This window comes from Myripristis murdjan, chromosome 22, assembly GCF_902150065.1.
Source record: "Myripristis murdjan chromosome 22, fMyrMur1.1, whole genome shotgun sequence".
Lineage (NCBI taxonomy): Eukaryota > Metazoa > Chordata > Actinopteri > Holocentriformes > Holocentridae > Myripristis > Myripristis murdjan.
Window position 1 is genome coordinate 25031047 of NC_044001.1, and position 14304 is coordinate 25045350.

Below are 14304 nucleotides of genomic sequence, written 5' to 3' on the forward strand. Positions count from 1 at the left end.
TTGATCAACATTTTCTGTTTGTGTTAAACTTTGGATGGAAACCCAGTAACAGACAGACAAAACATCTGTCAGATGAATGGCGAGACGTCAGACAGAAAAATAAACAACTAAAGTTGAGGACAAACACGTATCACAAACAGGCAGACAAATTACTTATTAATCAGGCAAGCAAGTAACGTTTCAGAACAACAGGCAGGCAGACACACAAATTAATTTGGTAAAATAGTAGTAATTCTTGTTATATATATACATTATCTGCATCTTGAAATGGAATACATTTGAAATTTAAATTGCATTTATTTGATGGAGAAGGCTATTTGCATTTTCTCTTACACATACACAGCCTTGTATTAACCTTTTAATATGTATATGTTTACAATGTACATTTTGTACACCCTGTGTATCCTACAGTGTAAATTTGCTTTGGTCATGTTCTCATATTTTGTCACTAAATGTTGATATTTTATCATTTCCATACTGGCAACCTATGGGAATATGGGGAATGGAGGCATTCTTCTCTACTGAAACCCTTCTTTGTTAGGTAAGCTGATAAGACGGGTGTAGTTTCAGAGTCCCGCTTAATACTGACTAGCTTTCTGCATCACAAATTTCTTTTAAAAGTTGAAAATTTTAAACTTTGCCTCAGTTTGTGCCATGTAGGGCAAAACCTGAGGCAGCTATTTTTGACTCCTTCCATTGTCTTTAGACATCTCTTCACTGTGTCTCATCATTTTTCAAATTATGCTGAGCTCAAAGGTGGCTCGGGCTGGGCGATATAATCGATATTATATCGATACCACGAAACTAGATATCATCTGGGATTTCGGAATATCAGAATATCATGATACGGTATAAGTGTTGTTTTTCTAGCTTATCAAAAATACCACTGTGTAAATATTTAATGATCACACCAGTAGTTATTTCCACAATATATTCACATAATTGATAGAGGTATTTGGTAAAAAGTATCATGATATTTGATTTTGTCAATATAGCCCAGCCCTAAAGGTGGCACTGCGAAGTTTAATGTATGTGTCAAATGTGATCTCAGATTAGACTGGTATATTTTATACCTCAGTGAAAATAACATCTCTACATGTAAACTGATGCTGTCTGATGCATATTTGGGGTTAAAAAGGGTCTTTGTGTAGTCACTGCATACATGTTCACGCTGATAAGCCTAGCAGGGGTGTCTGACACACAGGTCAAACCATGCTGATGTATTTATCACTAATCGGCCAACAAGGACAGACAGACGTGTGGGCAGGCAGACAAGCAGGCAGACATATCCACAGACAACCAGAAAAAGGGTCTCAGTTTTAAACAGACGTGCAGACAGGCAGGCGGGCAGACAGTGTGTACCTGCCAGCTGGTCAGCTAGGGGGGGTAGTAAGGGGTGGTGGTGGTGGAGGAGGACAGGAAGAGGCGGAGCCAGAGCAGGAGCACTCTTAGCACTGCGGATAAAGGCTGAGGACAGCAGAGAGTCCCCCGTAGAACAGCTACGCAGGGCTGGGGAAGTGGGAAGAAATAGACAAACAGAAAGAAGAGAGAGAATATAGAAAATGGGAGAGCGAAATGTGACGGAGGCAAAAGAGGAAAGTGTGGGAAAAGGCGGAGATGGTTGAAGAGAAAGGAAAGGTGAGTGGAGGAACAGAGGAAGAAATATAGATGAGGAAAACAGAGACCAAAAAAGAGACAGGCAAAAAAGAAAATAGTGAAGAGATACAGAAAGAAATGCATGAAATAATTGAAAGGAAAGAAACAAATGAAGGAGTTTTAAAAAAGGGGAAAGGGAAAAAAACAGATGAAGGAGAGAAAAATAATGAAGCGGTTAGAGGGACAGCTCAGGAAGAGAGAAATGTACGACTGGAAAGGATCAGGACATGAGGTTTGGGAAGAAGGAAAACAGAAAAAGGGGTGCTTGGAAGAAGAGAGTTAATATCAAAGGGAGGAAGTAGAGATAAATAGGCAGGAAGAGTGGAGGGGGAGTGAGACGGTTAGGTCTGAAGGAAAGACAGTGAGAGGCTAGTGACAGCTTGGCTAACAGTACAGCTCAATTCTCCTCTTCAGGCCGCAATACACGAGTAACCTTTAAAGGTTAAATGACACTGTCACTTGTGATCAAAATGAAACCAAGGTGTCTGCAGTTTTGATCAAGTTAAATTTAAGACTTTCAAAAGACTTTTTTATACTTGTCCCAAACCAGTGTAAATGTTGAGTTGTCTTTAAGTTAGGACTAAATTCTACATAAACTCTGCTGCAAAGAGGAGATTTGTACTTGCTCAGTTTGATGGTGCTGGATGGCATCAGAGCAACTGTGTCTGCTGCCACTTGATTCAACATTTAGCTGTTGTGTTAGCCATTGGGTTAGAGGCTGTAGCTCTTGCCAGCTATGGTGGTGTTTGTTTACAGAAATTATACTAATTACCAAGACATATTAAGACTTCTTCATGAGTCACAGACAGCCTGCCAACAGTATTCTGTCTTCATGATGTTTCCGACAGCCCATTGTGGCATCCACACCAATTTTCCCAGTGAAGGTTACTCATGTATCATTACATTACATCACCTTTAACAGAGCAGAACCTCCTTCATTGAAACCAATTATCTGGCTATAATAAGACAATCATCAAGTCGGAAGAGAAATATGAACAGAATATATTTAAGTGTGTGGTGACTTGCAATTCCACTGCTGATACATACAGTTGAAGTGCAGTTTACACTGTGTAGAGCACCACAAAATGCACTAGGATTTTAAGCCTCTAGGCTCGAAACAGTTCCAAATACTGATGAATATAGAAAACAATGGGTATGATCACACCGTCAAAATACCACTATGATGCTGAATTTTTCAAAAACTACATACCAACCTCATCACCTGAGCTGTTTTCCATCATTTGCTCTCCTCAAATAGGGAGTGGAGCTATCCCAATTTTTTAAGGTAAGAGAGGATGAGAGTGTGTTATTGTGATAAACTGGAAGCAATAAGTAAAGCAATAGCATTATCTTTCAAATGCGCAGCAAATGATGAGCAATTAGTTACTTTTTTTTTTTTTTAAATCACAGGCCCAACATTGATTCAGTGTGAAATAATCTATAGTCGATAGTAGGATTTCATTTATGCAAACAACCTCAGTCAATGAAGGTTTTGGGTAAACGAGGTTCTACTGAGGAGGAGTGACTCAGCGTACGGCTCGACTTCATAGATAGACGGACAGGCAGAAGGAGAGAGGAAGAGGGAGTGGTGAGAAGAAAGAGGAGATACAGGTGGCTAGCTTCTTCCACCAGCCCTCTCTTCCAACACACCACGCACACACACACACACACACACACACACACACAGGAGGAGGACAGACGTCCATGAACACAGATACTGACCAACAGTCTTCTGGCGGACGATGCTCCTGGCCTTCTCGATGCCTGGAGAGCCGGCGGTGGTGGCGCTGCGCTGCCTCATGGCGGCTGCCTGGCCGGGCTGGTCCCGACTCCAGCCTTTAGAGAAGGAGCGATCCACACATTGCCGCTGGCCCTCTGAACCTATACCTGTATGGAAGGAAGAATGGAGGGAGGGGAACATTTGCAATTATCTTTCAGAATACTTTCACAAGTATTACTGGCAGTCGCCCACTCAGCACCTGCTGCACTCTAGGCCAGCCTGGAAGCTGCTTCCCCTCTCTCTCTGATTCCTCTGTCGCCCAACCCTCTGGCTTTAGAGGTTCATTTGGAGTGTTTTTTTTTTTGTTGTTGTTTTTTTTTTTATCTCACTGAGATGATTCAAGTCTGTTGGTGTTGTTTTGTTTTCTATAAACTGTGAGCTTGTGCCTTTGACACTGTAAACAGTGACAAAGACTATAAATAAACTTGAACTAACATATATCTGCACATATGTTACCTCCATCTATAAATATGACTTGGCTCTGAGAACAGAAAATGTGCAAAGGCTCTTAAATACTGTTACGTTTTCTGGTAAAGGAAATCTGTACATTTGTTCTGTAAAGAGAATGGATTAAATGATGTGAAACATTTTTAACCACACATCTGCATATCGAGATACTTTCTGTACACACACATACATGTAGTATTGGCTTTTCAAAGGTTTGATACTGTGAATATGATTTTGCACATGTTTTACATAAGCTGTAAACTTAAATATCTTGTTTCCTAGATTTACTTTTTTAAAGTTTAACTCAACCATGCTAATCGTATGTCAAATCTTTCCCTGAGCAAATACAGGGAAGGTTGAAGATAAAATCTTTGTTTTTTGTGAGGATTATCTGTGAAGCTCACATCATTTGTAGATAAAAAGTTACATTTTCACAAGTCAAATAGATCATTTTACTGCAAAAACAAGCCCTAATGTTTTCACTATACTAACACAACACACTAATTTCTTATTGACTGTGTTTCCCTTGCACATGATTTCCAGTGATATTAGGTTGAATTTAAATTCTGCGCCAGGTTCCATGCTTTTAAAAGCAGCTGGATCTGTTTCAGGTCTGGTGGTGTGGAAAATGAGCGGCTCTTTTTCCGCCGGTGTAAATATTTGGACACTGGGAACACGCTGAATGAGACACCAACCCTTTCCTTTGTGCTTCTTCTGCTTCTGCTCGCTGAGTTTGTCCAGAGGCAGCTCGTTCAGATCAACACTGTACAGGTTCCTGGCCAACACCTGAGACACAACCAAGACAGAAACACTGCTTTAATATCCCAACACATTACAGACATAATGCTTAATCAGGGTGTCTTTTTAAGGCCCTTCCAAGACAAATATTGACCAAATTTAACACTCATTTCTCATAAAAATGTTTTGTTATTTAAAAAGCATTGCAGGTAAGTACTATATATTTAGTGTTGTGCTGAGGTCATTTTGAGGTAGGAATATGGTCAGGTATTGACTACATGATTATAACACATTCATTTAGCTTAGATAGCAATCTGCTGCTGGAATAAATCTAACCAAGACTTTTTTTGTTTTTACACAGAATGTGGGAGAGGAAAGTCCCAGCATTTTTGTGGATTTCTCTCTACCAATGATTAAGTGAATTATCTGGTTTCTGCGCGCATGTAAATGTAGCATATGAGTAAACATAAAGTGGGTAAAGAGCAGCATGTGGGCATAAAGACAGTTTCCCAGAAAAAAAGATACAGCAGAAATGTTGGCTTTCATGCAGTAGAGCTTGACTAATATTGACAACAAGAAACTAATGATGGATAAATGAAATTAGATTACATGTTTATGTGGAAATTAAGACCTCATAAATTCAACTATTTAAGCACTTCTAAGCTCAAATTTTGATAAAACTGAATTTGAGATAGTTTAGACTTTAAGGACCTGCAGACACCCTGTTAATAAGATGCACATGTATTTAGTCTGGTTTGCACTACTGTGTTTTTATTCTTCATCTGAGAAATTTGAATGAGCTGAGAGGGCGAGGTGGCAGGACGGTCTAATGTGGACAGAGACCATCCAATAATAAAAACATCACAGGTTCACAACTTCCGGTACCTTGGTGAGGGTTTCCATGGTGAGTGACCATTCAGTGACCAGTTCTTCCCAGCAGGTGAGAGAGGAGAGGACAGAGAGGAGGTCATCCCACAGCTCCCTGCTGATGTAGACGTTTAGGTTTCCCTTGATCCAGGCTACTATCAGCGTCTGGACAGAAACAAGGACATGAAGAGAGAGAAACAGTCAGTCATGTCAGGAAAAGCCGTATCCTTGGTCTCTGCATATCAACACTAAATTAAGGTCAGACTTCATTGCGGTGTACAGAGAACTATTCTCCACAAAATCATGTCTGCTACTTTATTGAGAAGTATTGAAAAACTGTGAGAAAACACTGTATTTCTGTATGTACCCGACTCACAATTTTCAGAATTAACTCAGAGTTGGCCTTTCAATGCAATGAAATGACAAATCGACTATTTGGACAACACATATTACTGCATTTTAAAATAAAACATAAAAAAAAATCATAAGCACCGTGTCTTTGTGGATATGTTACATAAGCTTTGTTAACTAACTTTATTGTGATGTATTCAAATGAGATGAAAGCTGCTGATGAACTTGGGAACCACAGAACTGATATCACATTTAAAAAAACTGATCATGAATTAAAACTACACACCATCACCATGACTGTGCATAATCGGATATTGATGCTGTCCTTTGTTGGAACTGACTACAGAGAGCTGGAGCCAGTCAGTCTCACAGACAGTGTGGTTTTATTTAAAGCAGCAGTTGTATTTTTAAGTTTTTGTAATGTAGAAAAATGACAGCTTTGTCTAGTCCATCAGCACATTGTAAAAATAGCATTGCTCGGTGTTATCAGAATACAGGTCTGCATCTCACCAGTAAAACAGTGCACCAAGGATGTCACAATCATTCTTTTAAGTGACTGCGACACCTAAAATGCAATATGTTGCTGTATTCGAGGGCTACACAATTATCTGAAATCTAATCGAAATCACAATATGGATAAGTGCAATATCCAAATCTCATCAGCTGCAATTTTTTTTGATAAAGCTTAAATGTAACAGTATGCTATTATAAATGTATTGTGGCACTAACAGAGATACCCCAGCCTACATTCTCCATATTCTTCATCATTGTCATTTTACAATTTTTTTTCCCAGTTAAAATGAAAATTATGTTGAGGGAATGATCATTCCCACCAAAATCACAAACATTATGGCAATTGCAATATCTGTCAAAATAGCTGCAATATGACTTTTTCTTTAATCAATTAATTGATTAAATCATTTAATTAATCATTTAATCTAATCAATTAATTAAAGATAATCTTAAGCCAGTGTTCAGACTGCGTGTAACAGAAATAGCAAAGTACCTGAAAGATAGCTGCAGCCAGTCTGCCAGACAGTGTGTTATTCTTCTTGCCCTGGGGCATGATGGATGGAGGTCTTTTCATCACTGACTCCGTCACCCTCAGCAGAACTAGTAAGATCTGCTCCCTACAAACAAATACAGGCATACGTGTGAGTTTCAACAGGCACCAGCCAGAGGCGGCAGACGCTTTGTTTCAACAGAACAACACAAATGTGTCAAGCAAGTGATGAGAACTTCGTGTTCACAGCTTCAGGTCCACAAAGCTTACTTGATGCTATGGATGCAAATGACTACAGTTACAGTGTAAACACGAGTCCAGTGTATTTAGTGTGTAACATAACAACACTGACAGACACTTAGCTGGTGTTTTACCATGTTTTCTGATCCATGGTCTCGTGCATGACCAGGCTGCGGTAGATGTTGAGGACTCGTTTGCACATGTCAACGTGCTCTTCTAGAAGGATCTTGACGTCGTTGGCCGGCTCCAGCAAGAAAACATTGGAGGAGTGGGTGATGAACACCTGGGAAAGGAGACCCAGAAGATTAAATGTTGCCAACAAAGTATTCTCAAAAAAAAAAAAAAAAAAAAAAAAAAAAAATCTGAAGGCTTTAACAACTTAGGGACAATTGAACAAGGTGGAGAAGGATGAGGAAGAAATGGAGAAAGATGTGGACTATGTGTAAGAACAGGGTGAGAGACAGAAAATCTAAGCATGCGTACGTGCGTGTGTGTGTGTGTGTGTGTGTGTGTGTGTGTGAGCAATACCTGTAGTGTAGTCTGGACTCCAGCATGAACACTGTACTCCAGTAACTCACTGTCAGTCACTTTGTTTGTTCCCTAAAAACACAGATTAACACATTTAATTTAGGAGTGCATGATCTGGTCATCATAACCAGTAAAAATTTTTGACATGATTATGACCTAAAAATCCACTTGGAACAATTCATGTTCTTTGTATGAAATTACATATTCCATTAGATTACATGAGTGAATGCAGTTTGCGAGCAGGTGCGGCCTCACCTCATCCTCCTTGTCTCCGTGCTGAGAGCCTGCATCCAGGCTGTTGGCGGTGGCTATGGGATAGGGGCCCTCCTCTGGCTCCTTCATAAACACGGGCTTGTCCTCCATGGAGATCCACTCCTGGTAAACACGGACTACTTTACGCATCGCTGCTGCTTCACACATGGGAAGGAGAAAGGCCTGAGGGGTGCAGAGAGACAAATATCTGTTAATACAAACAACAGAGGAACACTCAAGCGATACTGTGTTTACAGTTTTCACTAAAATTACATAAATAGGGCCTAATTGCAGTCACTTTTAGACATCATACCATTTTCTGTCCACGTATACAGTGCTGTTATTTTGCATGTCATGATGCTTTAATCCATATTTTTTATGCTTCTGTCCATTCTTTTCTACTGAACAAGTGCTTGACACACTCTGGTGTGTGACAATAATTGATATGATTTGTCACAGTACTAGCTGACTTTCAAATGGCATATATTTAACGGTTACCTAATGGTGTACCAGTGGGTGTAAATAAGAATTCCAGCCAATAACACCATCACTGATCTTTAAATAATCTTGCTGCACCAATCCAACTGATATCCCATTGGTTTGCACTTTTGAATCCCTCCCCACTTTATGCCCAGCCCCAATGCCCTACCTGTCTGAAGATCTCAGTGATGAAGTTGACGTTGGTCCTTGTGCTGGTCAGGACTCTCCTCACCACCTCCATGTCAGTCAGCTGCTCTTCATCCATGGAGCACAGTGAGGAGGAGCTGGGCTCCCTCTCTGTCAGCGTTGACGTGTTGGAGTGGCTCTGCTCACCCTCGACCCCAGCCCCTGCACCTCCTGATGGCCCCCCGCCTGCCCCGTGGGGACCTGACGAGGACCCGCTCCCCTCCAGGTGGTTGTCAGATCGAATCCCGCCTCCACCGCTGTCTTCTGAGCTGCCTGCAGAACGAGCTGCCAGCCCGGCTGCTGCTCGCTGGGGGAGGACACACAGGTTTTACAGAGAGGCCGAGGGCAAAAGACACTGGGATCCAAAGAACTACGACAGGAAAGAGTAATTCCTGAAGATCTTACTTGTATGTTTTTGGGGACATTTTCTCCCTCTGTTCCAGGGATGTGTGTGTGTGTGTTGGCTCGCGGCTCCAGCCAAAAGGAGACCAACCAGCGGATGAAGATGACCCGGGCCTGGAGGAAGCTCTCCTTGGTGCAGTAGAGTGCCTCGCCGCCGTCCTGCTCCCTGCGCACCAGGCTGTAGTAGGGCTTAGGGCGCATGGGAGGCACATCTGCAACAGAACAATATAACATAACAAACAATCTTGTTTTTTGGAGGCAAATATGCTACCTGCATGTTAATATATGATATGATAATATTAACCAATTTTCATTTTGACTGATTGTATGCCATAGAAAATCCCCCCAAATACAAGTTTTTCCCCAAGAATTTACTCTTAGAAAGATAAAACAGTGTTTAGACCAAAAGTCTCTGTTGAAAACACCATTTTTCATGATAACAAAGATATACTGTTTCATTATTTGTAATCACTTCACATTAAGGGTGTTCCATGAACAACTAGCACAGAATTTGTTAATTTTACAATAAATATGCAATCTAACTGTTTCATATCATATTGTATTGCATCATATCAAATCTATCCTATCGTCATATCTGAATGCTGATATCAGCCATATACACTGGTCAAAGGCTTAAAAAGCTTTTTCACACTGACAAGAACTATTGAGCCGTGCTCACGTGCTTCATTACACTCAAAAATACGATAAGATAATGGATTTTGGCAGGAAAAATATAGGTTATCCTAAGCACTGATCTAATAAATAAAAAAACGAAACAACAAAAATGACAAAAATAAACAAAAAAACAAAAGTACTCAACAGACCTTGTTCACAGCAGCCATTCTGACATGGAGTAGCAGGTAAACAGGTGTTAGTAATGATATTAATTAAGGTTGTGTTCCATTTAGGAGGAGCCGAGTGTTTCCAGAGAGCCAGCATGAACAACATTAACAGCATTAATAGCACCTGTGTTTACCTGCTATTCACGTCAAACAGGCTGCTGTGACAATGGTCATTTTACAAAGGGTAAGTTGTGCCTCTGCTCTAGCTCTAGACAAATTCAAGCATCTCTTTGTTCTTTAACTCTGCATATCTTGCGCCACTTCTGTGTGTAAATTCGACTGACCCAGGATGGGGTTGTACAGGCTGGTTTCCATTGCGAAGTTGGGAAAGATGTGAGGGAGGTAAAACCTCCTGAAGTGCCCAAAGAGGAAGTTGAAGCCACGTTCATGGTTCTCTTTACAACGCCACTCGAGAGACTTGGCCTGGTGGACACACACACACACACACACACACAAACAAGCTTCTGTTATAAAAAGAGCATTACGCAGACAAAATAGGGCCGGGTGGAGAAGAGAGCCATTGTTTCAGAGAGAATGAGTAACATGCAGACATTAGCACTGTGTGTGTGTGTGTGTGTGTGTGTGTGTGTGTGTGTGTGTGTGTGTGTGTGTCTGTTTTTGACTACTTTCAGGGATACACAGCAGACTTAAGACCCCATAACTGGGAATGGCTTGTCTAATTCCAAACAAGTCATTTCCCCATTTGGAAAATGCTGCTTTTTGGAGTCAGTGGTTAAGGTTAAGGTTAGAGTTTGTTATGTAGTCATTGTACGTGTATATTGTGACAATAAAGGCATTCTATTCTATTCTATTCTATGTCATGACGGTTGGGATTGGGGTAGGTCTCCAGAAAATGAATGTAAGTCTTTATAATGTCCCCCAAAGTCACATAAGAAAACGTGTGTATGTGTGCGTGTGCGTGTGTGTGTGTGTGTGTGGGTGTGTGTGTGTGTGTGTGATAGCAGCAAGCAGAGGAAATACAAGCAGGAAGTCAATATGTGTTAATAGGTGATCCAACCTGGTTTCATGTGTATTTTAAGGGTAAGGCACTGGTAAGAGATCAGAATAACATTTTATCTTCCATGACATGTGCGTATGTTAATGGCAGCTAGGGATAGGTCTAATGCCTGGTTTCTTGTGCATTTTAACCCTCTGAAACCAAGGAGCTCGGTGTGAGGTTTAAATTTTTTCATGTTTTATATAATTCTCTGAATAAAAGTACCTTTTATCCCCTCATAAAAAATACTTTCTTTGGCCTATGAAAATGCATTGTTTTGTGTAGAGTGTACATTCTTTTCTCCAAAAATATGAATAATACATTAAATAAATACATAAACAAATACAATAATTTCAGGACAAAAGAGAGAAAATGGCAAAGAAAAGTGATTTTTTAAGAGAGGAATCTGCACTTGACAACTAAAAAATAATGCATCTTCATAGGCCTAAGCAGCTTAATTCATATTATTTCTTGAAAGAATCGAAGGGAAACTTAACTTATACAGTTAAATAACACATTTCAAAATAAACACTCGCCCCCTGGGCTCATGCGTTAGTGGTATTAATAAGTAGTCCGAGCTTGGCTTGTACCGTATCAGTTTGATGTGTTAGCTGTGTTAGTAAGGGATAAGGGTAATACCTGGTTTACCATGTATTTGAGCAATGCTTCCAGGAAGTAGGCAGTGAGGTCTTCCTGGTTCTTGTCACCAGACTGTGGAGGGACCAACGGGGTGATTTCCTCTGGGGTCACCTGAGCTGCAGGGGGAGGAGAAAAGGTGCAGCTTTTCAATGTTTATATTTAAATCGATAGTAGAAACAATAGTCAAAATTAACACAAGACTACTATTGGGCAAAGGCAAGCTGCTTCTTCACATGGTCAAAATAAACACACACACCCAGTGCAGCATTCATCACTAATACCATAAACTAATGAACAAACTTTAACATATCCATTAGAGCTAAGGTAGGATACACTGACTGGCAAGTGTACAACCCATCAGCCTAACTCCGCTCCAGTGTCTGCGTGTTTACTAACTCTCGGTCAAACTCAGTGGTGGGTTGATCAGAGTGTCCAGGGTGCGTGGCGTCCCGTGGCACAGCGGCGCCGGGAAGCCAGGAATCAAGCAGGCGAACATGCAGAGCTGCTCGCGCTCTGCGTTGCTCTGCAGCGCCTGCATCCACAACAGGAACAGACGCACGCCTTCGCGCCGGATCTACAGACAAGAGGAGGAGAGAGAGGGAAAAGAAAAGAAAAAAAAGACATTTAAACTCCGTATACTAACATGAAGCTGAAACATCTGAACATGCAGTGAGAACTTTGTAACTGAAATAAAGCTGTGTTTTACGTGCAAAGTAAAAACAGTTCCTGCTTTGAAGCAATCCAGCAGGTTTCACATTTAAATGTGAACTGGTAGCACAATATAAAACATAATGTAGAGGCTGTCAGTCTTGTCGTTTGTTTGCAATGGATATACTCATGTCTGAAAAATTAAGGATTTAAAAATTTGTGGCGCATCGGCAATCTTTATATAAAGTGTTTTCAACCCAGAGCTTGAAAAGGACTGAAAAACAATAACAGCACATCCGGAGCGTTACCTTCAGAGAGTTCCCAGTGTGCAACAGCTTCTTGAGGATCAGCCCTGTGAGAGAACACAAACATGTCAGTCGATAACAAATTATAATACACTTGAAAGTTAAGCCCGGTTTGCATGTTAGTGGCCGGGATTAAATACAAGCACGTTTATTATGAATGAAAATTAGATAAGCCAAGTAGAAATGGCTCGTTTCAATCGAACTTCCTGAATTTCACATTCCCTTGGGGCAGGAAATGCTCTGTTGGTGAAAACGCTTTGAGATGAATACTGATGGATTTATCAAATAAATAATTCTGCAAGTTTGGTTCATTCTCACTGCACCATGGTTCAAAAGTGACTGTGGAAATGGTGTTTGGCAAATACCTCCACCATATATGACTCCCATTGTAGCTGTATGGCAATGAGTTGATACAGGAGAATATTGTGAAACACATTTCTTTGTTTCTGCCTTTACACAACAGGAACTGTTGTCATTAACTGATACTGAGGAACAACGACTTACTAATGACAACTAATAAAGAACGCATGCAGGGTGAGAAGATTACAGCAGCGACTCACACTGTGCTACACTGTGTGTTCATGTCACACACTTTCTGTGCAGGCTGTGGCTTCGCTGGTATATAAGACAGACTGTAACTGGCTCAACCTGATCCAACAATGCAGGAATCACTGACACCATCTCATCAGCTACACACAAGTATGAGATGGACATGAGTTTTTACACGTCCCAAGACAGGGTGTGTGTGTGTGTGTGTGTGTGTGTGTGTGTATGTATGTGTGTGCTACCAATGCTGTGAAACTGCCATCGGCTCTGGATTCTCTCTGGTAGGAGCTGGAGGATTTTCTGAAGGGCAAATAAAAAAAAATGTAATCATGTTTGAGTGTAATTTGCATTGAGGACACCAAATCTAGTAAACACTCTGGCCTACAAGGAATATAACAAAATCTGGCCTTCTTGAGGCAGGCTTGATATAGTCTGCTGTACACTTCAACTTATCCCAAACCAGAAAAAGCTAAATGAAGCACAATAGATTTTCCCAAGTACTCAGTCTGCACTGGATTAGTGTTCTGCCCAGCTCTGTTCTACATTTGAACATGAGTGTTTGTTATCATGGGGCTGTGCGGGCAGGGTGTAGGGGTGTAAGGTCAGCAACACACTCTCCGTCTTCCAAGCACACACACCCAGCTATCTTATCGTGGCTACTCTAAAGCTCCACCCTGCTCTGAGTGTTGCTTAATGCCAATGACCTCGGTCTGAGGTCACTGCCAGCCGGTGTTGTGGCATCGACAACGACCACCTGGAGAGAGCTGGAGCTGCAGTCACACACACACCTCAGTGATTTAGCTGCACATGTTAGAGATCCTTCCTGATGCCACTTTGCATCCGCATCGCAGTTTATTTGTTTGGATGGCACAAAATATGCCTCCCAAATTACCTTTCCCCACAGAGGGAAAATACTCAAAATAAGCCGAGCTCTTCTATCCTCAGTCATCTGAATTAAATTAGTGTAAGCTAAACTACTAAGCTGTAAATTGTAACCACCTTAATATTAAGGGTTTTTTTTTTTTACCTCAAAGATGAAGAGGATTGAGTCCAGCTCCTCCCTCTGAGACTTGTGACCTGAAATGCACACAAACTGGCTTAAAAACAAAAAACTGGCTTATTACTGTCATATATAGCATCATATTATTTACTGGCCAACTGGCTGGTGACCCCAATTTATCTACCCACCAAATCCAAAATCTGCCCACATTTGTCAGGTAAAGAGAACCGAAGAGAACTTACCTTTCTGCTTGAGGCTGACCTCAATGGTGACAAAGTTCTCGAAGAAGACATAGTAGATGTGGGAGTAGTTCAGGTCGAAGAATTGCTTCAGCTCAGAGGGCTCTGCATTCTCTGAAGAAACCAGACAAGAGCAGAGGAAAATAAGCCACAGACAG

General features: G+C 41.0%; 1 protein-coding gene across 5 annotated transcripts in view; it reads right to left on the bottom strand.

The window, feature by feature from the left end:
- Nucleotides 1-14304, bottom strand: part of ralgapa1 (Ral GTPase activating protein catalytic subunit alpha 1) — a 91240-nt gene that overhangs the window by 72783 nt on the left and 4153 nt on the right. For 4 of the 5 annotated variants that reach the window (XM_030044409.1, XM_030044407.1, XM_030044405.1 and 1 more), the window contains exons 2-17: nt 14150-14260; nt 13935-13984; nt 13150-13207; nt 12365-12408; nt 11805-11982; nt 11409-11524; nt 10057-10195; nt 8934-9142; nt 8512-8835; nt 7866-8045; nt 7611-7682; nt 7217-7365; nt 6846-6969; nt 5507-5653; nt 4579-4669; nt 3379-3543 (exon numbers count right to left, since the gene is read on the bottom strand). In XM_030044409.1, coding sequence (XP_029900269.1) covers nt 3379-3543; nt 4579-4669; nt 5507-5653; nt 6846-6969; nt 7217-7365; nt 7611-7682; nt 7866-8045; nt 8512-8835; nt 8934-9142; nt 10057-10195; nt 11409-11524; nt 11805-11982; nt 12365-12408; nt 13150-13207; nt 13935-13984; nt 14150-14260 — 2157 coding nt within the window. Of the gene's footprint in view, nt 1-1362; nt 1510-3378; nt 3544-4578; nt 4670-5506; nt 5654-6845; nt 6970-7216; nt 7366-7610; nt 7683-7865; nt 8046-8511; nt 8836-8933; nt 9143-10056; nt 10196-11408; nt 11525-11804; nt 11983-12364; nt 12409-13149; nt 13208-13934; nt 13985-14149; nt 14261-14304 lie in introns of all 5 variants that reach the window. The other variant, XM_030044408.1, reaches the window with a different exon arrangement.